The 25889-nt window shown below is 51.6% G+C and overlaps 10 protein-coding genes across 10 annotated transcripts; 4 read left to right on the top strand and 6 right to left on the bottom strand.

Moving 5' to 3' along the window:
* Window positions 1-165: 165 nt before the first annotated feature.
* On the top strand, window positions 166-1871 carry NUU61_006224 (Zn(II)2Cys6 transcription factor domain-containing protein; the record flags this gene model as incomplete). The annotated part of the gene is made up of 2 exons (XM_056656752.1): window positions 166-239; window positions 293-1871. 2 exons carry the CDS (start codon window positions 166-168, stop codon window positions 1869-1871), a joined length of 1653 nt encoding a protein of 550 aa, XP_056509552.1.
* Window positions 1872-1999: 128 nt separating this feature from the next.
* NUU61_006223 (B3/B4 domain-containing protein) lies at window positions 2000-2803 on the bottom strand (the record flags this gene model as incomplete). Its single annotated transcript, XM_056656751.1, has 1 exon — window positions 2000-2803. One exon carries the CDS (start codon window positions 2801-2803, stop codon window positions 2000-2002), a length of 804 nt encoding a protein of 267 aa, XP_056509551.1.
* Window positions 2804-3196: 393 nt separating this feature from the next.
* NUU61_006222 (uncharacterized protein) lies at window positions 3197-4167 on the bottom strand (the record flags this gene model as incomplete). The annotated part of the gene is made up of 2 exons (XM_056656750.1): window positions 3197-3808; window positions 3877-4167. The coding sequence occupies 2 exons, from the start codon at window positions 4165-4167 to the stop codon at window positions 3197-3199; spliced, it is 903 nt and encodes a 300-aa protein (XP_056509550.1).
* A 324-nt stretch (window positions 4168-4491) lies between these two features.
* Window positions 4492-6506, top strand: NUU61_006221 (uncharacterized protein; the record flags this gene model as incomplete). The annotated part of the gene is made up of 4 exons (XM_056656749.1): window positions 4492-4617; window positions 4715-5058; window positions 5119-5917; window positions 5976-6506. 4 exons carry the CDS (start codon window positions 4492-4494, stop codon window positions 6504-6506), a joined length of 1800 nt encoding a protein of 599 aa, XP_056509549.1.
* Window positions 6507-6684: 178 nt separating this feature from the next.
* NUU61_006220 (Beta-glucosidase 1B) lies at window positions 6685-8345 on the bottom strand (the record flags this gene model as incomplete). The annotated part of the gene is made up of 4 exons (XM_056656748.1): window positions 6685-6823; window positions 6889-7471; window positions 7545-8017; window positions 8095-8345. The coding sequence occupies 4 exons, from the start codon at window positions 8343-8345 to the stop codon at window positions 6685-6687; spliced, it is 1446 nt and encodes a 481-aa protein (XP_056509548.1).
* A 349-nt stretch (window positions 8346-8694) lies between these two features.
* NUU61_006219 (Kelch motif domain protein) lies at window positions 8695-10914 on the bottom strand (the record flags this gene model as incomplete). The annotated part of the gene is made up of 3 exons (XM_056656747.1): window positions 8695-10514; window positions 10580-10666; window positions 10728-10914. The coding sequence occupies 3 exons, from the start codon at window positions 10912-10914 to the stop codon at window positions 8695-8697; spliced, it is 2094 nt and encodes a 697-aa protein (XP_056509547.1).
* Window positions 10915-11484: 570 nt separating this feature from the next.
* Window positions 11485-13311, top strand: NUU61_006218 (WD40 repeat domain-containing protein; the record flags this gene model as incomplete). The annotated part of the gene is made up of 1 exon (XM_056656746.1): window positions 11485-13311. One exon carries the CDS (start codon window positions 11485-11487, stop codon window positions 13309-13311), a length of 1827 nt encoding a protein of 608 aa, XP_056509546.1.
* A 597-nt stretch (window positions 13312-13908) lies between these two features.
* NUU61_006217 (transcription initiation factor IIA large subunit) lies at window positions 13909-15449 on the top strand (the record flags this gene model as incomplete). The annotated part of the gene is made up of 4 exons (XM_056656745.1): window positions 13909-13926; window positions 14067-14168; window positions 14414-15360; window positions 15410-15449. 4 exons carry the CDS (start codon window positions 13909-13911, stop codon window positions 15447-15449), a joined length of 1107 nt encoding a protein of 368 aa, XP_056509545.1.
* Window positions 15450-16936: 1487 nt separating this feature from the next.
* NUU61_006216 (zinc-coordinating transcription factor SFP1) lies at window positions 16937-18808 on the bottom strand (the record flags this gene model as incomplete). Its single annotated transcript, XM_056656744.1, has 3 exons — window positions 16937-17248; window positions 17311-18367; window positions 18465-18808. The coding sequence occupies 3 exons, from the start codon at window positions 18806-18808 to the stop codon at window positions 16937-16939; spliced, it is 1713 nt and encodes a 570-aa protein (XP_056509544.1).
* Window positions 18809-21543: 2735 nt separating this feature from the next.
* Window positions 21544-22833, bottom strand: NUU61_006215 (C2H2-type zinc finger protein; the record flags this gene model as incomplete). The annotated part of the gene is made up of 3 exons (XM_056656743.1): window positions 21544-22019; window positions 22083-22367; window positions 22455-22833. 3 exons carry the CDS (start codon window positions 22831-22833, stop codon window positions 21544-21546), a joined length of 1140 nt encoding a protein of 379 aa, XP_056509543.1.
* Between the last annotated feature and the right edge of the window lie 3056 nt (window positions 22834-25889).

Below are 25889 nucleotides of genomic sequence, written 5' to 3'. Positions count from 1 at the left end.
GTTTGAATTGTATAGAGGACTCGGCCATCCCGCAGAAAACTGGGATTGATGACTCAGGCATCATTTAGAGACACACTGTTATCTTCAAATTCCCTCGCTTGCTGCTTCCTCTTAACTGGGCACCCCGCAATCCCCAGTCAGCCATGTATGATATTCGCCACCAGAATGAATGGTCAGCGAGTTGCCCCCCGCGGCCGCATTGGTGCCCCGAAATCTCGCGCTGGCTGTAGAATCTGCAAGTAGGTCCTCTCCCATGGTCCTGTCTTGACACAATCTCTGACATTTCCACCAGAATTCGGAAGGTCAAATGTGGGGAAGAAAGGCCCAACTGTCTTCGATGTACGAGCACGGGCCGGAAGTGCGAATATGAGGGTGGAAAATCCCCTACAGCACTCGTCCCTCCATCTACTCTGACTCCCGGCCAAACTCTCTCCTCGGCACCGGACACGGGCAGGCGAGAACGTCGGGCGTTCGAGTACTATTTCCAGCATGCGGCGCAGTATCTGGCCGGTGGGCTAGGGATCGATTTTTGGACCAACGTTGTCCCACAAATCTGCCGCAGCGAGCCTCCCGTGTGGGATGCTATGATCGCCATCAGCGCATTGTTTGAATACCCAGATCAATGCATGGATTTCACCTTCTTGCGACGCCATAATGGCCATCCCATTGCCCACCCCAATCAAAAAGATGCATTGATCTGGTATTCGCGCTCTATGTCTAGCGTGCATTCACAGATCGAGCATGGCAAGGCAGATCCCTATACCGCCCTTATTAGCTGTGTTCTTTTCATCTGCATCGAGACCATACAAGGCCATGTGGAGGAGGCTCTGCAGCTCTATGGACAGGGCGTGAGCCTAATCCTTGATTTACGTGCCAAGGTTCATAACGGCGTCCTTCCTATCACCCTCACTAAGGCCGCCCTCCTGGAACATACCATTATTCCGCTGTTTCTGCGTCTGGGCACAATTGCTCTTTCAATCTCCGGAATACCCCTCAGCGAGCTATTTCAGTTGGTCCCAAATGACCCAGAACCTACCTTCACTTCCATCGAGTCTGTCCGATTTGCCATAATGACTCTTAGCACTGAGGTGATGCTTTTCCAGCGCGAAGCGATGCTTCATCTCAAAACAGTTGGTAGCGACTCCGCAGTAAGCCCAGAGATGGTTATGCGACAACAAAACTTGCAAGCCCGACTTGCCCACTGGCTCCATGCATACAAGCAGCTTTCAAATACCGAACCTGTTCTCCTGACCCACCATGCCGCTGCATCAATCTGGGTTTCAACCTGCTTGACCCAACACGAAACGAGTTCTGATGCTCACCTGACCGATTTCCAAGTGATTGTCGATCAATCCACACTCTGTCTGAATGCCTCAGCGGGAGTGAATGGCAACCAACCACCCTTCACGTTTGAGATGGGTGTTGGTATCTCCCTTTACTTGACAGCTATGAAATGTCGCGAGCCACGTTTACGGAGAAGAGCCCTAGAGCTGCTGCGCCAAGCGCCTCCCATGCAAGGTTTTTACAAGTGCACTCCCGCTGCTGCTTTGGCAGAGGCCATCATGCAGCTGGAAGAGGGATTCAGTCTCGCGCTACGTGGATCTAGCCAGGATGTGGATGGAATAACTTCTGCGGAGGTCCCAGGGCCGGTACATGAATCTATGTCGGCTTTCATTCCAGAGGAGGCCCGTGTCCACTTCATTGGGGTCTTTCGGCCTCAAGATGGTCTTCCTCCTGGCGTACTTGAGGATGACCTTGCAAAGTGGAATCGGGGACCTGATCAACTATTTTTGGAATTCGCCAGACAGCAACATGATCTATCCAGCAACTCCTGGCGGTTGGTCAGCCAGTGTGTACCAGTGGGGATTTGACCAATTCTTGACCCCCCCCCATGAAAATCTTTACTCTTTGCTGGGAGTTGAATTGCCTTGATATAAAACCAAGTGGAATTTTGACTATTGGTATGTTTTCTTCCCTTGGAACCATCTAGCCAGCCAGTCTAACCTCTATATTCAGGTCGCAAAAATGATTTGTATGCAGTTTCATGCTCGATTGAATCCCCAGATTTGTCAGGACTATTGGGAGCAGAGGCATCAATGATCCGGCGTGAAGCCCGCACGCCCGAAGAAAGGCGTTTCAATGCCGAGACAAGCTCGTCGGCAGCTTGAACGAGAGACTCGTCAGAAAGTGGCGCCAATGCATCCAGGATAAACAGAACACGGGTCGTCTCATCGGTCAGAGCAGTTCGCGGGCCCTGCCGCCAATTCCAGCGGCGGCAAGTAACGCCAGCATCGTCGCACCAAACAGGCTCCCCGGGCGCAGCAGACTCAGCCTGGGGCTCCCCGGCAGAGAAAGTCTGGAACTGTTCGTGGCCAGCAGCACGAATCAGAAACGGCGAGCCGATGTATTTGTCCAAGTCCTCGCCACCGAGCGGGATCTGGTGCTTCACCGAAATGGCATTGTAGATGTCCGTCAGCCGGTTTACTCGCGGCAGACCGCCCTCTGCACGCCGTGTCAGGGCCTCCAGACTATTCCGTGTTTTTTGTGGTTTGGCGCCAAAGGCCTTGTATGTTTCTCGCCAGGCGGCGATGTGTGGGAATCCTGTTGCGGGAGTTTTGGATAGCTGATTTTGGACGTAGGTTTCGGCTTCTTGTAAAAGAGCATCGCTGGCCTCGTCACTGGGGCCTGGTGGAATCCCCTCCACCACTATCAAGAGGGCGCGGTAGTCGGAACGCAGTTGGAATATTTCTGGGGCAACACGCGCTGCTTGGAGCACAGTTTGGGCGATCTGTGTCACGCTCATGGTAAATAGAAGACCAGTAAGGTATAGGTGGAATGCTGCGAAGCAAAGAAATAGCGAGGCAACCCAGAAGTTGGAAGATTTTTGGACGAGCAGTGAAAAAAGGATCCGGAGCGTGTTTTATAAAACTAAAAAGAGAAGGAAAGAAAAGAAAAAAAGAAACTGAAATCCATGGATAGGGTTCACATCGCCGAAAAGGGAAGTTGAGAGGAGAATGGAAGAAACCAGCCCGGAGAGTCTCCACCTGGTAAAGAAGTATACGGTTTCATTGTTTAATTCCGAGATTCGAGATGCGAGATGAATTGTTACACAGAGACGCACCGCCTGTGTCCTAGCTGACGAAAGTCTGCATAGCACCGAGCTCAGGGCAGCTGCACCAAACTATGATTAACCTCCCTACCCCAACTCTTCCCTCATAAAATCATAGCTCAGCTGATTGTAGCGCTCCGACCGGCGGTATGTAAATGACCCGGGGGAGACTTGCTGCAACTTTCGCTCCATGGTATCTTCATCTCGGTAAGCTTGCCATTTTCTCCAGCCCTCGTCATCTCCAAATTCCCGCCGGAACTTGCAATTGGCGAAATCTGTCATGCGCACCTCGTAGTTCTTGTTGGGGTTGACGATGAAGCTCCCCCATTGGACGTCTTCGTTCAGAATTCCTCGGTCGCTGATCGCGTGCACAATTCGTATTGCTTCATCCCCAACCCGTTGCCATACCTCCGGTGGGGCGCATGTACCAAGGTCTATCAGAGAGAAACCCTCGATATACTCTATCAGAATCCCCGGGATATCGACCCACTCCCGGAATGGTATTTCGTTAGATGAAGCAGGAACAGGTAGTGTCACACTGGCGAAAAACTGGGGCACATATTTTCCTTGGATGTCCTCTGGGGCATGGTATGCCTCCACTTCGATCTTGTAGAGCTGCTGCATCCGATGATGGAGATACGCCTCACACTCGGCGGGGGTCAAGTCATGGCCATCGCTGTCTCCATTGTCATTCGTATCCTCAGTGTCTTGAGTATATCATCTGGGAACATTTCTGCGATGGATGGAGCTGCATGACCATCTCGGACAAATTGATGATACTGGTTCTCACACTCCGGAACCCAGACTTCAACTTTTTCGTGTTCTCTGCATTCCGCTGCAAAACGGCGGTCAAAGAGCTTCAGAGTCTTGTCGCCATTGAGCTCCGCACTTTGGGACTCGACGGAAACCAACATGGCGCATGACAGTGTAAATGGCTCAAAGATTCCGGTGACGGTGGCCTTTGCGGGCTGTCCAAACAGAAATAGTGGGAGAATGGCGCCGACCGTGTAGGGGCATCTGTAGGCGTCAGTACGCATGGCTGAATCGATATAGTACATGCATTATTTAGCCTCATCTTCATTTTTGGGGCTGGTCATTGTGATCTATTCGATGAATTATGGAAACAGTGGCCGAATAGCAATAGCAATTGATGAATAGCAGAAGCAGTCGATGAATAGCAGAATAGATGGATAGGTGGAAGTGTCAATGTCTAGCCCCCCTTGTGACTGACTCGGTTTTAAAAGTCGATGCCTTCCGCCTTTACTTTTTTAGATGTCTACTCTTCGCACTTTCGAATAACAGAATCCGTCCTTTGCGCAGTACGAAGTTATTGTTGTTCATCTGATCTTCTACATTTTCCACCTTGAAACAAGCACACCAAGATGCCTGCAGCCCGCCGTAAGCGTGGGCCGCAGAAGGAGAAGTCGACCAAGAAACAAAAAGTAAATGAGCAGCCTACCACTTCGGTGTCTCTGGTCTGGGATGTGTGGGTAATCATCTGCCAGATGGTATGTCAGCCCCTGGGCCCTGTTTTGATATCCGTGGATCTATTCATCCATTCCAATAGATCCATAGATGGATGGCCTATATGCTGATTCATACTAGATGAACCAACCCAAGACAGGAGACATGTACAATATGTCTCTGGTTTCCAAGAGCTTCAATGCCATCATGACTCCGATCCTGTACAATTCCCTTATCCTGGGTCCAGGCCGGTCCTCAGCAGACCCGGAATCTTCAAAGAAAACTACTCCACAGGTCTTCGAGAATCTTGTGCGCCGACTGCTGGACGATTCGAATGCCCGGTTGAGAAGATACGTACAGGTGGTCACCGTTCTCAATTTCGACAGCTGGCTCGCCTCCAGTGCAGATATACCATTCCGAGATTTCATCCTGGGCGATGGATTTCCAGCGCTACTATCCCATCTCCCTAACCTCCGCCTCGTCAGGTATGTAGGGCTACCAGGATTAGGTATCCAGACAACACCAGCAGGCTAACTTCACAGCAGATTCTTTGGTTCACTACAAATTGATGGATTCCCTCGGGCCAAGATTCACCCCAATATCTGTGACCTTCCGGGAAAACCAGAGATTCAGCTCCTGGGGGAGAAGGGCGAGTATGACGAAACACCTCCTCAGCCTCTTTCCTCCGTCTCGACATTGCATGCAGAAATCGACCGGTGCAGTGTGCATGAAGCTCGCTGTATAGGTGCTGGTAACCTGCTATTTGAATGCCCGAACCTCAGCACCTTGTCGCTCAGTGCCCTCAGCTACTCGCAGCGGACGACGCGTTTCTTTGTCCCGCGTCCCAATGTGTTTCTGATCGGCAACCAGTCCTTTCCTCCCATCAGGGATTTGACCTTGAACGGTTGGCAGATCTATGACGCCGAATTGTTTCTTTGGCGGGACCGATTCCCCTGGACCCTTCTCACGTCTCTCTCCCTGGGCCCAGAGCCGACCCATCAAGTTCTTCGCATAATGGCTGGCTACCCCCGAACTCTCAAACAGCTCAAAGTAGAGGCATATGCTGGAGAGGGCGAAAGCGCTTGCCTTGCTCTTGCAGAGTTCCTATCACCTCTATCCCAGGTCGAATCTCTGCTGAGCCTGGAGTTGAGGAACTACTTCTGCGACATGTGGCCCATTGTCCAGCATTCGAAACTGGTCAACCTGTGTGTGCACAATACAGAGCCATGGACTCCCGGTGAGGCTCGCCGTGTGTTATCTGTTGAGGACTTGGTACTTCTCGATGAGCACTGCCCAAATCTCGAGACACTGGACCTGGATATCGACCGCCCTAACGACGAATGGGTAAGTAAAAAGACGCAAACAGGCTGTGCGATATGAAGCTAATGATGGAAATCTCCAGCCATGGGAGACCATTTATACCCTCGCAACCGGCTTCAAGAACCTGCGCAAACTCTCCCTCCACGTCGAAGTCGGGATCGCCAACCTGAAGACCCGCCTGGCCCCGGTCTTCAACTACGCCTCAGCAAAAGAGATTGGCCGGGACTTCTACCGAGATCGATGGGAGGCCTCTAAGCACCACCAGGGCAGTCCCTCCCACCCCTCCCCCACCGCTGAAAAGTTCCCGGGCAGGTTCCCTCACCTGGTTCTGTGGAGCGGGGGCTTTCTCTGCCGAAACCCCAAAGTCGAGCCCCGGCGCGCGTGCTTCGAAGAAAACCACACGGCGACCTTCTGGATCTTCCCGCCTGCAAATCCCGGGGGAGAGCCCGAGTTTCACCACTTGCAGCGGTGGGAACTCGATGCAATCCAGAAGCCGTGCGCCGTGGGCTCGGCTTACTACAAGAGCCTCCAGCGCCGGGTGGAGGCTGTTGTGGAGGGACCTAAGCCGCTGAAGGGAAAATCAGAGGGATCTAAGAAGACAAAGAAGGGTTGATGGCAGTCCAAGTCCAGTATCAAGGTGAAGATGATGTACCAGTAAAGACAAAGTAAGGCGAGATCCTAGTTTATTTTCAATGAAATAAAGGTAGATGGCGTTCACTACCTGGGCAGCACGTTGACATGAATGATACTGAATCTCCAAAACAACGACATATTTTGATTACCCGCCCCTCTTACTTCTTCTCAATGAGAGCGTCAAAGATCTGTCCAATGGCCTTGGCACTTTTCTTGGGGATTCTCTTCTGGTCATTCTCGTAGTCGACATAGGTCACGCTGAATCGAGTCTCATAGCCCTCGGCCCACTCGAAGTTACTATTTGATTGAGTCAGTAGCAGCATTTCAGGACAACAAAAAGTGAGAGAGCAAGAAAAACATACTCCATAAGACTCCATGCCATATAGGCGCGCACATTGACGCCGTCCATGGTATACGCATCAGCCATAGCACCAATATAGTCACGGAAATACTGGACCCGGAACTCATAATCCAGCAGACGGTCCAACGGCAGGTCATTCTCACCAAGCACGCTGGTACCGTTCTCCGTAACATATATCTTGGGAAACGCATAACGATCACTAAGCCACTTGAGTAGCGTGCGGAACCCCGGCGCATGCGGACGAAGCCACGGCGACTGCGTCACGGGCCCAATACTGTGCCCGTTCTTGTCCTCCAGCAGCAGTTCAAGGTTCCCGGTGACGTCGGTCGGCTCAGGCGGGCCCATCTTCGCGCGGATGTAGTTCGCGCAGTAGTGGTTCATCCCATAGAAATCGTTGCTGCCGTGCACCAGAGCAATGTCCTCAAGGGTCGCCGGCAGTCGCTCGCCCAGCTGCTGCATCATGCAGTCCGGGTGTTTTCCGAGGTAAATGGGGTCGGCGAACCACGAGATGGCAAACTCGATCTTGAGGTCGCATGCTTCGATGTCTGCTGGGTTTTCTGGGTCCCATGGCTCGGCCCAGTCGCCTTGAACGAGAGGATGTTAATACCGGTATGATATGAGTGGTTGGCCCAAGGAGAGAGAAAGAAAGTAAAATACCATTCAGCGTGATGCAGATCTCACCGCCATCCTGCACCTTGAACTCTTCTCGGTAGATCTTGACTGCAGCCCCGTGGGCGACCAAAAGACTGTGTCCCACAATCCACGGCTCGGTAGAGCCGTCGCCGACAGGGTTCTTGGTGCGATCGCTCGTCCGGCCCGGAGCAAAGGACCCCGTGTTGCATCCGAGAATAATGCTGCACCAGGGTTCATTGAAAGTAATCCAATACTTGACCTTGGAGCCGAAGGCCTTGAGCACCACGCGCGCATAGTGGGCAAAGTCCGCGACGAACTCCTCTTTGTTAAGAAACCCGCCGTAGCGCTTTTGAAGCTCCTTGGGCAGATCCCAGTGGAACAAAGTGACCATGGGCGTGATGCCCGCAGCGAGGAGGTTGTCGACGAATTTCAAGTAGAACTGCAGGCCCTTCTCATTGATGGGATCGTTGCGGCCGCCGAGTGGGACAATGCGAGACCTGGTTTATGTGATCCCAGTCACGATCAGAAACAAGACTAAATGCAAAGATAACCCCGGATTGAAGAAGCAGCGTACCACGAGATGGAAAAGCGATACGCGGGCGCGCCGCAAGCCTTCAATAGCGCGATATCCTTGTGTGTTCGGTGATACGAGTCGCATGCGACATCGCCCGACGCGCAGCCCGCAATCTTGCCGGGAATCTTGCAAAAAGTGTCCCAAATTGATGGACCTCGGCCGTTCTCGTTCACAGCGCCCTCAATTTGATAGGCCGCCGTTGCGAAGCTCCAAAGGAAGTCGGACGGAAGACTGGACTTGGTAGATTCCATGGTATTCGAACGTCACGTAAGATCGCTGCAAAGATGCTCTGCCATTCTGGGGTGTCCGAGAACTATAGATATTTGTGTCTGAACTTGTTGGTCGATCTGAAACACGTGGAGACTCACCTCCAAGAGCTTCCGCATCGTGACAGGAATGATCTCCGCGACTTGGAGGAGACGCCGCGCCGAGAGCGTTACAAGACTCCACCTCGGGTGTCACTAGTCAACGGGCCGACAAGCCGCAGTACTCGCAGTACTCGCAGTATTCACAGTATTCAATGCATGCTACTATTGTCCCATCCTCATATGAAGTACATTTTCCAACTCCGGAAAACCATGCGTGCCCAGTTCGTGCAGTTCATGACAATTCCATTCCTTCGTCATCGGCGTCCAGCTCGGACTCATCTGCAGCTGATCCCAGCTGCCGAGAGCTTTTCGAATCTCGCGTGCCCAGTCCATCCGCTCCAAAAGCGCTGACCATCTCCAGCTCTGGCCCTGCGATGATCCGGCCCTCGGTGTCCACCACCTCACACAACTGAATCAAGCTCTGGTGACTCAGAGATTTGAACCCATCCGTCCGCACTACGCGACCCCAGTGGGTCAGACAGAACTGTGCAGCTCGGCGCATCAGCCAGTGCTCATTGGACCTTCCGGCGCGCTCCCAAACAATCGCTGCGTTTTCCACGTCCAGTTCGCGGCTCAGCCGGTTGACACACAGGAGGCGCAGTTTGGGCATGTCGTACAGATTCGCCATGACTAGCATGCCAGCCACGTCAACCACACTGGAGCAGTACTCCGGATGACCAGCAACGCTGTCCGTGTACAAGTAGTACAAAAATGCACGCACGACCGAATAGGGCTCCGGAATGTGCATTCGTTTTGTGTGATACTCAGCCATTTGGGCGGAGTACAGGCGCTTAAAGTGTGGCCACCGGAGTTGTAGGATGAGCCGATGGACATGAATGGGAGCCGACGTGGAGGCGCTGGGTTCCACAAAAGTCGGTCGAGACTGAGAAAGAGACCCAGATGGTGTATCGATCATATCATCCGAGACCGAACAATCAAGATCATCGCGAATTGCAGTGATGGCAAAATCCGCGCCACTACCTGACTCTGGCGATTGATCAAAGCCAGTGGAAAGATCAGCCCCCAGTCCAGAGACGGAGGAAGAGGTCGGTTGATCAGATGACCAGGACACATCTTGTTCAGGAGCATCTAGTGAGGACCCGTTGCCTAACAACCCATACTTCTCCAGGTCGATGGAAAGAATCTCGCTCATGTGATTCTCGTCGCTGGCCCCGGGCGCATTCGTGAGATCTAGATTGCAACCTAACAGCCACGCCTTCGTTCCGGTCTCATTGATCGTACAGTAGTGCCATCGATACCCAGGTCGGAAGATCTCCTGTCCATCGGCCAATCGCTGCCAGCGAAGGGAGTTGAGCTCCAGGGCGGACAAATTGCAATCATGCGACCGTACGGTCTCCGACGGCGTAATCAGGTCGAGCAGAACTCCCGATGCATAAGCATGAAAATGAGTGCCAGAGAAAAGAGCGGGGACGTGAGGACCGGAGTGAAATCGAAGACATGAAATAGCCCCGGGAGCCAGTGGCTTGCGTCGCCCCTGGACACTCCCTGAGTTGGCGGGATAGTCTCCAGAACGGGGGGACAGCTGCTGCAATGAACTAGACATGAAGTCTGCGATATGAGCCATGGTGATTGTTACATCCGGGGCGTCCACGATACCTTGGGGAGTGGTGACTCCAGCCAGTGACGGAGAGCCTTTGAGATCTAGCCACCAAATGTCTGTTGTACGCTCCATGTCTGGACCCAGTCCACCAAAAATCCATAGGCGATTGCCCCAAACCCAAGCCGTGTGATCGAACCGAGCGGTGAAGCTCCATGTCCGAGACCATGTCCAGGTCTGCAAATCCAGATATGTCAGGTCATCTAAGATGATGTTATTTTCACCGGTCACCCCGCCGACAATGAAGAGCTTGTCTTCGTGAATCACGGCAGCATGGCGCGCTCTTCCTCGGGGGATCAATCCGCCAATGTCCGGGAGGGTCCAGGTGAAAGTGTTGAGGTCGAGGATGACCACGTCGGAGAGATACTCGCGATGCTCATTTTCGCCACCGAACACGATGAGTTTGTCGCCTTGGTAGAGAGTAGCAGTGTGTCCTGAAATCCACAACGGGTACAGCATTAAAATTTGCGCCCGAATGGCAGGTGGAGAGAATGTTTACCCATGCGAACCCCAGGAATATCGCCATAATTGTCCACCAATTCCCATCGAAGTGTGTTCAAGTCCAATTTAAGCACGTGGTTATACACTGTGGGGGCACTATTATTAGCGCCATTAGAGAAAGGAGAAAAATCAGAAATCCGGCGAACCTTCGTCGGTGTACTGGTCGAATCCTCCGAAGGCATAGATCTGGTCATTGCTGCAGTACGTCACTGAAGCATTGACCAGACACGCGGGGATACGGCCCTGAGCCTTAGTGATGCTAGGGCGATAGTCGGTGCTGGTCCGACGACCGCGCGCCGGACTAGTCGGCATCAGGTATGCGTCCTCCTGCATCTGGTGCGCCAGAGAGGGGGGACTCCCAGAGGTGGTGGAATTGGAGGCCCGTGAAGATCCCGCTTAGGCTGATGGCGGTTGTGCGAGTGGGTCCAGGTGGAACTGCGAAATGGGGAAGTGTAGGGGGTGACTGAGCAGGATTCCGCCATGAGACGGAGATGGAGTCGCAGAATGATGAAGTCGAAGAATCCCAGTCACATCGTCTTTTCTGGACAAAGAGGACCTTGATGCATGGCTTTCTTTCATCGAAATGCTGAAAGAGGAAGCTGCCGTCGCGGCGATCGACGCCTAAAAAGGAAGGCGTCAGGAATGTCAGGTGCCAATCGCTCTAGTCCGTACACGGACTAGCGCCGTACCTGAGGTAACCGTTGCCATGGAGAGAGCCTCATAGCCCGGACTATACTCTCTATTTATTCGCCCCTACCCTCCGTTCTCTTCCACTTTTCCTCTTCATCTTCTACCTAATTCTCTATCTGCTATTTCTTGCATCCTTTTTCTGTGTTCTACATCTGTTTTGGGGCTGGTCCCAGTTGCATTACAGTCTACAATAGCCGAGCAGCCTGTGTCAGTATGGCAACTGCCTCGGTATCGACACCTGTGAAGAGCCATCATGGCCTTTTCTCTTCCAAGACGGCGGGAGGCCGCATGCCCCTGACCCCTTCTCCTCGTGCCTCTGGCCACTCCTCTCCCTTCACACCTCCTCGCCAGGATGCTGGCAAGGGTTCATCTCAGTCAGTCTATGGAGGAAACCTATCCTCGTACTTTGCGAAGTCAGTGTCAAAAACGTCTCGCACCTACCGGGACTCGCCCAAGTCCAACATTGCTCGGACCCGCAAGTCTCCTAAGCACCTGGAGCTGGGTGTCTCGGACTGGACTCTGACCGGTACTGGTGCGGCCTCTACTCAATCTCCCTCCAAGGAGCGCACGAGGAGGGAGGTTCCCACTCGGGCTCGTCCGGCAAAGACCACTGTTCGCATTGCTCACAATGCCGGTGATCGATTCATTCCCAACCGTACCGCCAGTGAGGGACTCGCCACCACGGGTACCGCGAAGCCTGAAGAAAGCCAGCGGCCGAAGACCAGCGGCAGCGAAGGATCGGCTGTCTTGGCTACTGCCGCCAGCGCATTTGACATTGGTGGACGTGGATCGGACGACGATCTCACTGCCGCCCTGGAGAACATGGGCCTGGAAGACAATGAGCCCTCAACCTACTCCCGCCCTTCTCCCGATACGGTTGCCTACGAGTCATCGCTGGCTGATGCGTGTGGTGTGAACCTCAACACTCGTATTCTTTCCTTCAAGCCACCACCACCGGAGTCGTCCAAGCCTATCGACCTCCGTGCTCAGTACAACCGTCCTCTCAAGCCCTCCAAGTCTCAATCTGCCCAATTCCGTCGCCGTGTCCAGACCGCTCCCGAGCGGGTTCTGGATGCTCCCGGTCTTCTGGATGACTACTACTTGAACTTGTTGGACTGGAGCTCTGGCAACCAGGTCGCCATTGGTCTCGAGCGCAATGTGTACGTCTGGTCGGCGGAGTCCGGCTCTGTCAGCTCTCTTCTGGAGACATCTCCCGATACCTACGTGAGCAGTGTCAAGTGGAGCGGCGACGGTGCGTACGTTGGTGTTGGTCTGGGAACCGGCGAGGTTCAGATCTGGGACGTCGAGGAAGGTACCAAGCTTCGCAGCATGTACGGCCATGACTCCCGCGTTGGCGTCATGGGCTGGTCCAAGCACACTCTGTCCACCGGGGCTCGCAGCGGACTTGTCTACAATCACGATGTCCGCATTGCTCAGCACAAAGTGGCGGAGCTCGTCTCCCACACCTCGGAGGTCTGTGGTCTGGAGTGGCGCCCCGACGGTGCCCAGCTGGCTACTGGCGGCAACGACAACCTGGTCAACATCTGGGATGCTCGCTCTCTCAGTGCCCCCAAGTTCACCAAGACCAACCACCGCGCTGCCGTCAAGGCCCTCAGCTGGTGCCCCTGGCAACTTAACCTGCTCGCCACCGGCGGCGGTTCCTACGACCGTCACATCCACTTCTGGAACACCACCACCGGTGCCCGGACCAACAGCATCGACACCGGCTCTCAGGTCACCAGCCTGCGCTGGAGCAACCACTACCGTGAGATCGTCAGCTCCAGCGGCTTCCCTGACAACTCCCTGAGCATCTGGAGCTACCCGACCTTGGTTCGCAACGTTGAAATCCCGGCCCATGAGACTCGAGTTTTGCACAGCAGCCTTAGCCCTGACGGTCAGATGCTTGCTACCGCTGCCGCCGATGAGAGTCTGAAGTTCTGGAAGGTCTTTGAGCGCAAGGCTGGCAGCAGCGCCTCAGCCGCTCGCGAGGGTGGTGTCGGAAGCAAGGCTCAGATGACCAAGTCGATGACCATTCGGTAAATGGCTGTCTATTTCTCTCTTTTTTTTTTTCTTCTTGTTTTATACCCGGTTCATCATGATCTGTGGAGCATTCATGGGCTGGGGCATAGTTCTCGGGGTTCGGTACCTGTTTTAATTAGAGTTGATGAGGGTTCAATGTATCTATTTGCCGTAGTTTGGTTGTGCAAATACCATTCTTACTGCGATTACTTTTAATCTCTTCACTGCTATTGATCTTGGTGTCTTGACATTGATAGATTTTGGAGCGTCTACTTCTCCGCCTGATGACTCAGCATCTGAACGGAGTTGGATTTCGACCGCGGAGCTCTCACTTCCCCTTCTTCATCCCCTCGCCAATACTCCCACCGCCCTTTTTCTTCGATTCGTTTCATATCTGTCTGTTCCTTCAACAGATCTGATTTCTCTTATCACTTGCAGTTGTGCAGATTGGCCAAGGGTTTGCAGTTGTGTCACTCGTGAGGGGTGTGATCGACCAGCACTCGGCCTGACCGTTGCGACGGAAGGCTTTCTTGTCTGGTCGAGCCAGCCATACACACCTCTTTAACTGTATCCTTATCCTGCTTCCTTTTTACCCGATCGCATCATACCGCCGCAGCGATGTCGAACCAGCAAGTGGTAAGCGTGATCATGCTATACCCTTCCTTATCCTACACGCTTGCCCCTCATCCCACTTCTCTTTGATTTCTTCATCTGCCGCGAACACATTCCAGAGATGTATGGCTCCAACATTGTGACTGACATGAGTTCCTCGATAGGGCGCGGTCTTCGAACGTGTGATCCAGGAAGTCAGCGACTCCTCTCAGGTCGACTTTGAGGAGAGTGGCGTCGATCAGCAGACGCTGCATGATTTGCAGGCCGTAAGTAATACCCTCGACCCATCATTTCTGTGCTCTGTTGCCCTATTTTGAGATGTGAGGTCGGGTTTGGTCAAAGGCGGGGGTTTCTTGAGGTGGTGCGGGAGGCGGTGCTGACGGGGGAACACGGGCCTGACTGCTGCCTTTATATGGCCCACTTGGCGCTTAGGGGCTGGGCTGTTAGGCTGCCAAGCATCGTTTCAGCTCTGACTTATTGGATCGTCTTGCTAACAATCCCATGACTATAGAACTGGCAGAAGAAACTCTCTTCTCTCAACGTTGCCCACTTTCCCTGGGATCCTGCCCCACAGCAAACTGCCCCTAACCCCGTTCTTCCTCCCACGGCTACTGTCCCGTCCAATGCTCCCCGCCCAAACCAACCCCAGCAACATGTCCCCCCCGCCTCTCTTCCTCAATCTGTTCCGGCTCCCATCCCCGCTTCGGCTCCAGTGCCCCCGCATATGGGCGCTCCCCGCATCAAGGCTGAACCTGGTTCTAACGGCCAGGCTGGATTGCCGCCCATGAACAATCCTATGTCTATGCACACGCCTAACCCTCAGTCAGCCCGTGACCGTGCCGCGAACCACATCCAGCAAAAGTTCGGCGCTGCTGCTGCCAACTCTGTGAGCCAACTGCAGGCTCAGGCCCAGGCTGGACAGCCGTACCAGCAGGCCTACTCCACTACCCATGGACAGATGCCGCCCATCAAAACTGAATCTGGCTATCCTCCTATGGGACCGGGTCAAACCGATGGCGCTGACGATGCGTTGACGGACTGGAAAGCTGAGGTTGCCAGACGCAAGAATGCTGCAGAGAGCGGAGAAGGCGATCGGCTTCTTCGTGAGCACATCAAACAGACCATGTCTGAGTTTGAGGCAGGTGGACTACTTCGTCCATTGGATGAGCACAAATTCCCATCTCGCTCTGCGCCTCTTAATTCCGATGCCTTCGCTGAGTCGTTCTCCGCTCCTCATCTGCCTTCCCAGGTTGATGGTGGAGATGACAGCCTCAAGGAGGAAGATGAAGATGCAATCAACTCGGACCTGGATGATCCAGACGACCTTGTTGCCGAAGATCAGGATGCCGATGAGTTGGATGGTCAGGTCATGCTTTGCACCTATGACAAGGTGCAACGGGTCAAGAACAAGTGGAAGTGCACCTTGAAAGATGGCATCTTGACCACCGGCGGCAAGGAGTAAGTTCTATCGGATTGGATATATTATGTGCATTACTGACTTTACTAGGTATGTCTTCCACAAGGGCCAAGGCGAGTTCGAATGGTAGGTAGTTCCAGACTACTTTCGTGCCCTTATCTGCCTTGCCTCCATCGCTTCTGACTCATCCTGATCGCAATTGATCCGTGACTTGTGTCCCCCCTGCTTGGTCTGTAATATCTCTTTTCATCATGTGCTTTGTCTGTGGCACAACCTAAAACCAGTTTTCACGTCTCTTCGGTCATGTCCTTTCGAAATGGTTGGTGCAAGCGAGGTTCCTCTTTTTTTCATTGATTTCACTACTTTTTCCTTCATTTTGACTATGGCACGGTTCATGGCGCTTTACACGTGAGGATGGGTTCTTTTTTCTCATTTCATGGTCTTTGTTGGCCATGTGGTTATGCACTAAAATGAAGACAGATCTACCTAGGCTCAATGGATACGAATCTATGATTCTCATGTGTTTGCGTGTAGACTTGACCCTAAATTATTGGTTATTGCTTAGCCAACACTGCATCCATGGATATTATCACCTTGTGGAATAGACTACAAAAGCAATAAAGCAGAGGCAAAGAAAAAACTAAGAAAAAATCATTCGATAAAACAATAGACAAGAAGCCAAAGAAGTGTATCAACCAGAAAAAAATATCTACAATGATCTGACGCCCGAGTACCGCACTTTTTTGTAGTTTCCAATCCCATCCTTTTCCTTCCCAAAGCCCCATTTCCCCCATGCCTCCCTGCAACCAGGAAGAAGACAACAGCAGACGAAAGCGAGAACAGCCCCCCAGAAAAGAAAAAAAAAAGGGGGGGGGGGGGCTGTCGAGCAAGTAAGTTCCTTTCCAATAAAATCCTTTCCTTTCCATCCCCCACCCAGCATTTTGTGTTTTTTGTTCGTTTTTTCTGACTCTTTGGTCTTCCAGGGAGTTCCAAGCAGGCTACTCGATCAAGAATCGAAAGCGGGACTCGCAGCGATCATCTTTCTCGCGGTCTTCTCAGTGTCAAGGGACACAGGGACACGGGGTAGAGAGAGAGAAAAGGGCAGAGCCAAAACCAATACCATCAACCATCGCATCACCCAAAAAAAAGAAAAGGAAAGAAAAAAGCAAGGTCAAAGTTGCCCGTTGCAAATGCGGAACGCAGGACGCAGAACGCAAAATCAACACCATTTCGCTTTCCTCTTTTCCCGCCTGAAGCTCACAGCATGTCATGAGAAAAAAAAGAAAACATGTTTCTTCTAGACAGCTCTTTCCGCTCTCAAAGGTCTTGATTGCTCAAGATGCTCTATTCACCAGACCTGTCGAGGGTCCGGAAACGGCAAGGGATATCGAGTCGAAAACCAAACCAAAGGAAGGATTCCAACAGACTCTGTGACAGCAACCGACAAAAGAAAAAGAAATCCCACAAATAAACCACAAGAAAAGAAAGAAAGAAAGAAAAACTCCAAGCCCCTCCCGGAACTAGTCATGACATCGTGTGCGCTGTTTCACCCCGAGGCCGTCGAGATCGTTCGCGTCAATTAGCTGGGCAATTATGTATGGACAAACAAGGAGGCTTTCACAGAAGGCCTTCTTCGCCAATTCCGGGGAGGCCAGCTCCAGCGACGTTGATGTTTTGACCCTGCATTACACCGCCCCCGAGATTGAGGTTGCGGCCTCCAAGCTGGAAATCGGGATTGCAGGGGGGTGAGTGTGACTTGTGGTATTTGAGCCCGTTCAGGTTCTTATAGCGCTTGCCGCACACCTCGCATCGGTATGGTTTCTCTTTCTCCATACCGAGCGTTCCGGGATATGGCGCCGAGGTCTCTGGATTAACGATGGAAAAGGTGCCATCGGCGTTGTCATGGAGTTGCTGGTTGTTATGGCCGTGCTAGACAGAGAATCAAAAGTTAGATCATGCTGTAACACAGGTCGGTGGAAGTCCACACTTACAGCTTTGTGATATTTGAGTCCGTTTTGGTTCTTGTATGCCTTCTCGCAGCCAATCACCGGGCACCGGAAGGGCTTGGGTTCCTCGTTGGGAAGAATCGACGTGGTGTCAGGAACGCCCGCCAGAAGCTGTTGTTCACGAATCCGCCGCGCGATGTCGCTATTGGGTCCATATTGGGCTCCGCTGAGTTTAAATTGAGCATTGGGCGAGCCCATCCCTCCGTTCGGGCTGAACAGTCGCTTGGCGGGCTCATCAATGCAGAGATCGAGCATATCGCTGTTCCCCGCGAAGCGAGAAAACTGGCCCTGGTTCTGACTCATCGCGTTGTTCTGCATGGAGAGGTCACCAAAGCCACCGACGACGCTCTCGTCAATTTCAGCTGGAGTCCCGGGTCCAGATGAATCGGGTGTATGTCGAAACTGGGAGTTTTGCAGAGGGTTGGCCATAAGAGTCGGGGTATTCACGGAAGAGACGGTAGGGTTGTTCTGAAGGGAGAGCGGACGGGCAGACCCGATCGGGGTACCGGGCTGAGAGGGCGAATTGAAGCCTTGGTGGCTTGGAAGCATGCCCAGATTTAATTGCGACCCCTGGTTGGAGTTGCCGAATCCGCCCTGGCCACCCTCTCGTAACTGAGGGGAGAACAGCTGCGAAGTTGGGGCGTCGCCGTCTCCCATAGGCTCGTCCAACTCCATGTCATCGATCGTGTCTAGATCCGCATGCTGGGATGCAGGCGGATTTTGGCTTAATTTGCGCTGCAAGTCCAGGGTACGATCAGGCTGCAGGCCACGGCCTTGGTTGTGCTGTTGGCTCTGTTGCTGTGCGATGGCGGCGGCCGCCAAGGCCGCGCGATTCTCACCCTGGCTCGGGCGGTGGCCTTGGTTGGGCGATTTGGTCGCATGGGCTTCTTCGTAGTGTTGTAATAGGTCATGGAGGGTCGGTAACGTCACACCGCAGCACGAAAAGTCCCGCATAAAGTTGGCTTCCAGCTTCGGCAGATATGACGAGGAGTGGAAAGAGGGCGACTGAAAGGTAAATGGCGAGGTACCAGTCATGATGATGCTGCATGGGAAATTTCCTTGGTCAGTTTTCGATGCCGTGCGACAAGAACAACACACGGAGGTTTCCCCTCCCCCGCGCGCCATGGGAGATCACTCACTCATCCCGGATCCAACTGCCGACCGATACACCACCCCAACTCATTCCGCCCACCAAGCTCCCTGCGAGCGACTCCCGACGACCTTTGTCGCGGGCAGACCCGGACATGGAGATGGGCTTGGTCCCGTTCCCCCATTGTGCTGTGGCGGCGCCGATCGAGTCCTTCCGAGGCGGGGGCGCCTTGAAAACACTGAGTCCGCCGCTAGCATGATGCGATATACTCCCTGTGCGCTCTCCGGTACCCGCCTTCTGCAGCGCCGAGGTCAAATTTGACGCCTGCTGCCCTGGGGGGGAGACCGAAGTCGACTGGCGAGAGGTGATGTCAATCGGAGCCGCGCCCGTCATCGTGGTCGATGTGAAAAACACGGCTGAATCAAAAGGAAAGAAAATCAAGTGGTCAAAAGGGTGGTCGTTGGGGTTCGGATCTGGCGACTCGAAATCTTGGGAACTCGAGTGCCGGTCTGCGCGATGACACGGCAATCCCGAGTAGGGGTCGTGACAAAGTTGAAGCGCGATCTTACGCAGAGAAGAAGTTGAGAACAGCTAAGAGAAGCGACTTGGAACACTGGATGCCCCTCGGTGGACTTGGGTGGATGGTAGTTTTGGCGGGTTCACACCAGGGAGTCCACCCTCGGATGATGTCCCGCTTTCGCTGGGGCCCGCAGAACGGAAATGATGTCGAGTGGCAACGCAGAGTCCTAACTGAGCAGCACACACCTGGCCCACAGTCACAACACAAGACACCACACGGCACTTGCAAGTCGAGCTGAACGATGAGGATCGTGAAATGATGAAGGGGGCAAGTTGGGCTCTGGTGAAGCCGGAGTATGGCGAGAGGCAACCCTTCCGTTTTGGGACTGGCGCCGTTACCGTATTACGCTCACGTGACTCATCGAGTCGGAGAGAGTGTTCCCCTCTTTTTCTTCTTCTACTTCTTCCTCTTGTTCTTTTCTTCTACGAGAATTTATTCCAGAGTCAGTGCTTCATCTAACGATATGATGTGAATCTTGATAACCAATTTACACATTGAAGGGCCAGTACATCTACCGTCGATCGGTGCCACGACACACCGCTTGCAGGATGCCCCGACTAGGCAACTTGGTCGAGGATCGGACGTCATGATCGTAAATACATCTGAAACCGAACTAGCTTTCCGAGTCCTGGCCCCCTCTGCGATATCACGACTATCGAGTCTGACTCTCAGAGATACTACGATCAGGATGCTGGTTCAGGGCCAGAAGTAGATGTAAGTCATGTATCAATCCTTCTGGATGGTGAGTCTTACTCGACATGAAACATTCGGTGGAGCGGGCTCTCTCCCAAGGAGTTGCTGGTTCCCAGTGCCACAGACCCCACCACGGCCGATGAGTGCCAAAGTGGCTTGACGAAATGCAAAAGCGCCCCCGACTCAGTTTTTGGGTGCAGATCAAAACTGATATACAAAAAAAAAGATAACAAAAAAAGATTGGGGGCGCAAGTAGATCTGGGGTCATCTGCAAGGGGCACATCAAAAAAAAAAAGACCCGATCTTGGGTTTATCTGCCATGGAACTGTAAGGGTATTCTATGTATTATTCTACAAGGAATTGTATGGTAATCCGGTTCGCAATCTCCTTCGATACATGTACGACGCTCTCTCTGAGAGGAGTGAAATTAGGAGGTTTCCGGCTTATACTCTGCCGGACATTGACCGTGAAATCTTCATACCTTCCTTCTTCCCCCTTTTTTTTTTATAAACTATTTCTCCGTCATGCGACAATCACTCAAAAATAGAGACATATTGGGGGCCACAGATCAAATGGTAAGCTCGCGTCAAAACGTGGCCCCCCCCTCATCAGTCTCGGGACGCAACGGGTCTTGGTGTCGGCGCTAGAAACATGGTAGAAGCATTTGGGGTCTTCCATACCATATGCATTCCAACCTTGGGAAAGGATACGCCCCGCTTACATCTTTTTTTTTTTTTTTGGTCTCCAATTCGGAGCATCGGGTATTGTATGAGAGAACCCCCAATTGCGTAACCCTCTATCCATGATGATCGGCAATACACTCTGTCATAGTCCAAAGTTTCTTTGGCTTATGCTTTCTGGGCATGTTTCTCGCTGAAAACAGAGTTGGCCATGTCCTTTTCCTTTCCTTTATCTTTCGCCGGATGCCATTCCTCCGGAGATATTTCGGCTGCGTGGGTAAACGGCAAATGCTATACATCCTGGAGATTGTATGTGTGAACACTCTGTCATCTAACTACACAGACTTGATCAAATGATAATAATCCCTTAAGAGTGTTTCTTTTATTAGAATCTGCAAAGGATCAGTGGGTAATGGCCCGTAGCGGACCCCTGTTGGCCCTAAATAGTCTAAATAGCCCAAATAGTCCGTCCATACAACAAAATGGCCCCAAACCCCCAGAACCAAAAAAAAAAAAAAGTCGCCATAAGATCGGTTGCCCGAGATCCTTTGAATCCATGTGAGATTTGATATTTGATATTCTGACTAGTAGATTGCTGACCGGGGAGTCGCCGCTTGGATTGTACATGTGGCACTTTTTCGACTACATCTATCGATAGAGAAGGTTTCATCTCCCAAATGACTGCAATTGAATGGCACTCGCACATCATTGCCCATTTTGCACGTCAACACCTTTATCTGCAACCTTATGCAGCCAGGCTTTACTATTTCCGAGCCCCTCCGATCCCATCCCTTGCTGAGACTTGCGGGGAATGCAGAGAAATGGGCGGTTGCTAGATAAGCATGCCTTAAATTTCCCGAAACCATGGGAACCATAGCAGTCATGGTAGGGCTTGGTTGCAACGGCATGTCAGTTCTCTTTCACCCACTGGTTCCAACAGAGTGACGGGATCTTCACGCGGTGACATCAACTCGCATGCTTGGAAGCATGAGGTCCCAAAGCAGCATCCTAGTTCTCTGCACTGTTCCTGCATCGTCCCCTCAAATCTAATGTTGGGGGTTTCTCAAGTAACAGCATCAACCTAGTCTGGACGAGGTCCATCCTGCCCACAGTGCAACCGTTGAAATGCAGAGACCCACGCCGGTTCATCCGCAATAGTCTGGTCCCACGAATCCTCACAGTCCAAAGACAATACGTCGCGACTCCTGCTGAAACATCTCATCAGTTGGGGCCACGCCACATTGCATCTGCTCCTGCGCATAGTGGCTTAAACGGCGAGTGAAGATATCCAGGAAATTTTCCAGCCACGACGGCGGACCGTCCGATGACGGAACAGGTTCTAGAGAAGACTTCGTCGGTCCATGCCCCTGGTCGTTGCTCGCAAGCGTTCGCAATGAAACCTGAGCATAATGGTCACGCACATCGGTATTGGTCGCGGAAAAGGGGATGATACTTTGCGATTCGGACCCGATCAGCCACGGCGGAAATGCATTGGTGAGTTGGGCGGTTATCGCAGGCGGAAGTCCATGGTCTCCTTGCCAATCTTTCATCGTGAGACCTTTGCGGAAATGGGCGGTATCGCAGAATCCGCATCGCGATGAAATGCCCCAGGTCTCGACCTTCCAGTCGTCGATCAGTGGCAGGGTGCTGACTTGGTGTACGAGACTAAGGTGCTAGATAAGATGGTCTTTTCGACGGAATGAGGTGGACTGACCCCCTTGGCAGGCCTCATAGTTGTGGTCCGAGAGATGGTCTCGAGAAGGATCCAAGGCATTGCAATAGGCGCAGTGTGCTCTCCCTGTGATCGGGGAGAATGCCGACGCACCGTACGGCGCACAGAACCATGCTTCGACGTTGAGATGCAGCGACTTTTCATGGCGCACCCAGTCATACTTGCTTTTGAAGCGGTCACAGCAGAACGTGCAACAGAAAAGATGCCGCTTACCACCATCCGGGTTGATTTTGCCGGCCCTTCGGCGTGGTCCATGGGGCCGGGCACCTCGTGACGATTGAGAAGATGCAGCTGAAGGTGCAGAGCTCCTTGATGACCCGCTGTGTTTGCCGCTGGTTGCGGATGCGAATTAACGGGAGTGCTGGAAGGCGTCGACGGGTCTACCTTCTTGATTTGATCTGCGACGCCGGTGGACGGGTGTATTCTTCACAGCATTCATGATCGCCGACATTGATGCCGGCTCGTCTTCTGGTGGGGACTCCTGCCAGCGTTGCAGTGGATCCGAGGCGGCAGAATTAGGTATGTAAATGGGAATCACATTACCAGTTGAGCGAGGGATAAAGTACCTGCTTGGACGGCGAGGGACGCCTGTGCTAGGGTGACTGAGCTGGGTTCGCTGTTGGAAATCAATTGAATCCCTTCTTTGCGGGATCAGTTTCGCTGCAAGATTATTGGCGTCTGCCTCTGGAACCCATGGACTGGCAGGTGGGATACCGTCAAATGATGTATTCATTTGAACATGGTTCGGGTCGCTGGATTCATTTGCTGCCAGCCACGATGCATCATCTAGGCAGCCTTCAAGTGACGAGAATGATGCCGGGTAGCTGTTCCGCGCTGATCCAGGCTCAGTGGTGAAGGGTAGTGACGAGGAAGAGTTGAGGAAATGGGTCTCCAAAGAATAGACATTCTCTGGGGATTGAACTCACGATGGATCTGAGTCAAGCAGACGTGGATCCAGTGTCAAATCAACTGTTTGGGTCAGTGTCCGCACACTCCCTAGTTGCGCGGGGTTACAAACAGTCAAGCCCCAAGTCATCGGGCAGATGAAGTTTCTCTGGTCCGTCTGGCTTGTCTAGCTGCGAAATGGCGAAGTAAGATGGTCTTGCACCATGTATCATTGGTTTTGATGAGGCGAAGAGTGCCGGTGCTCACAGATCTCGCGAAGAGTCATAGCAATTATCTGATCACATACAAAGTGTAACCATGGAACACTGGCTATCAGATCTATAAAATCGAGTCTTCTGGAATGCAGATGTATGCATTTGATACAAGACTACTCTGGTGCCACAGATGCCACTATTTCAACTCACAAAAACCCCCATCGTCATAGACCCAAGCCCTAGACAAGTCATTAGCAACCAGCAGACACACAAGTGACATGATTCACGAAACACAGCAGGTCAAACCACCCTCTACCCCCAAACCGACACGAACTAGACCCACGGTTCTCAAGGCCCGCGCTCTCAAAAACCCAATCAAATGCTCATGAGCAATCAGACAGATCCGATCTGCCGGTATCTGCGCACTCCTGATATAGTCAACATAAGCCGTCACCAGGGCCCTCCCGATCCCCTTGCCCTGATACTCCGGGAGAATAGCCACAGATTGAATGGCGATGTTGCTACCCCTGGGGTCATTTCCAACGACTTCGCCATTTACTACAGCGGGATCAGCGGGGGAGGGGGGAGAGACTGCCAGTTGTTGGGCATAAGGATTGATCCATCCTGGACTGTTGCTGACAACGACCTATTGCTGATGATATGGCCGATGAGTTAGTCGTTGGTTGCTGTAGGGATAAACAGACCGAGACCGAGCTCGGAGGTTTGGTGAAGACGGTATGAGAACTGGCAGAGTAGAGTTAGGCAATGACATTGAAGTAAAACGGACAAATTTGAAATAATGCTAAAGTTCTTTTACCTTCTCCTCTGAACATCTCTCATGCTCTGGGAATGCATTTTCGACTGCCACGCAGGACTTGATGTCGGCGGCAGACAGAGGTCGGAGTAAGGCGTTTAACCCGGCGAGATCGGGACATTGAGTCAAAATATTCGAGGCTATTATAGAATGGATGAGAATTGATTATATTTCAAAATATTAAATGTGATACCAATTAAATTAATCTATAAGGAATGGTCTTATATGAATGCTTCACCAATAGAAATGACAGCCACGCCCTACACCTTACGCCTTACAGGTGACAACCCCATCATAAAACCCTAGCTATCACAACCTAGTTGCGAAAAGCACTGGGGAATAATAGAGACAAAACAATGATCGGCCTGAGTTTGTTTCTTCCCTGGTCCAATTTAATAATATAAGATGTGAAGTGGGTAGTTGAGTGGTAGGATTCGACTTTGTCCCCTACGTAACCCCCCGACCCTCCACGCTCTACAGTCGTAAATAATTATTTGAAAAGAAAGAAAGAAAAATAGGTTAAAATAAGGTTAGAAAAAGGGTTAGAAAAAGGGTTAGAAAAAGGGTTAGAAAAAGGGTTAGAAAAAGGGTTAGAAAAAGGGTTAGAAAAAATATCAATAAAATAATAGTATAATTAAAGACAGGCTTAAAGCTTATAGTTAATAAGAGAAGTATCACCTTTAAGGACCAACGCACGGTGACTAGTTTAGGTACGCATAACACTAGTATCTTATACGAAAATTGTATAGTCCTAATCGACTATCGACGTAGTTGATAAAGTAGGACTAATATTAATACACTATTTATTCTATAGTACAATTGTTGTTTGTGCTGGCGCTGCCGGATTCGGCTCTCTCCCTGTTGCGATTTCTATGTCAAGCGACTCTCGACAAGTGGCGAGCCGCCTATTATAGAATAGCGAATTTTGAGAAACGGGTTAGGCTCAGATAGATAGGTTGGTCACCGCTAGATAAGGGGCGTTATCTAGTATCTTTATTCCACAGATTTTTGTTTTAACCAGTTATTAGCTGCATTTTTACACCGGATCACACACGTGTAACACCTATACAATGTTTGATTTATCGTATCTCGTTTACTTCCACACTAAGCGGAAGATAGATTTTTCTGAAGATCTCACACCACGCGTAGACGTTTTCGTCTCTTGGCTCTACCCGATATAGTTTTCTCTTTATTATTTGTGATCGCTTAGGAGCTGGCCAACATTTCAAGATAAGGCGGTGAAAGTCAAGAATCAACGCCCGCCCGAGCTCACTCCAAAGGATTTTATCACGGCGAAGATCCTTATAGATCATTCCTAAGACTTCAATTTCCTTTTTGGATCTATGGATCTCCTAACGAAGCAATAGCGCTAGCTCCCTTGTTGTAGTATTTTCGCCCGCCTAACCTATAGTAAGCGTATAACGAATCTCACTAGCCCTATAAAGGAAGTAAAATTTTACTAAGTCGATAGTACCTAGGAAAACAAGCACAGCAGACCTTAAGCTTTCCGTAGGATTTAATACACTTACGCTTCGCGAGACACTTCTTTCTATAGCTCCGATATAGTCCTTTTACCAATAAGAGTATAGCTATAGGTAGATTAAGTAAGTTTAAAGGGCGCTCTGTATACTCTATAGCTTCCTATAGGCGTGTAGTCGTTACTATTTTTGTTTAATTATGTTTTGAGTAAAAGGAGCTTTATAGACTATTAGTGTGTTACATATACCTAAGGATACAAAAGTTCCTGCTTGCACATCCTGTATCCTGCCAAAATAGATATTAATAGAGGCAATAAAAAAATTTAGGGGAGGAAGAGGGAAATTAAATACTTATAAGGTTTCCCCTAGGAAACACCCTATATTCTATGTATATTCC

This window comes from Penicillium alfredii (assembly GCF_028826965.1).
Source record: "Penicillium alfredii strain IBT 34128 chromosome Unknown utg000009l_segment0_segment0, whole genome shotgun sequence".
Classification (NCBI taxonomy): domain Eukaryota; kingdom Fungi; phylum Ascomycota; class Eurotiomycetes; order Eurotiales; family Aspergillaceae; genus Penicillium; species Penicillium alfredii.
The sequence above is the reverse complement of the archived record's forward strand: the minus strand, read 5'-3'. Positions and strand labels throughout refer to the sequence as shown.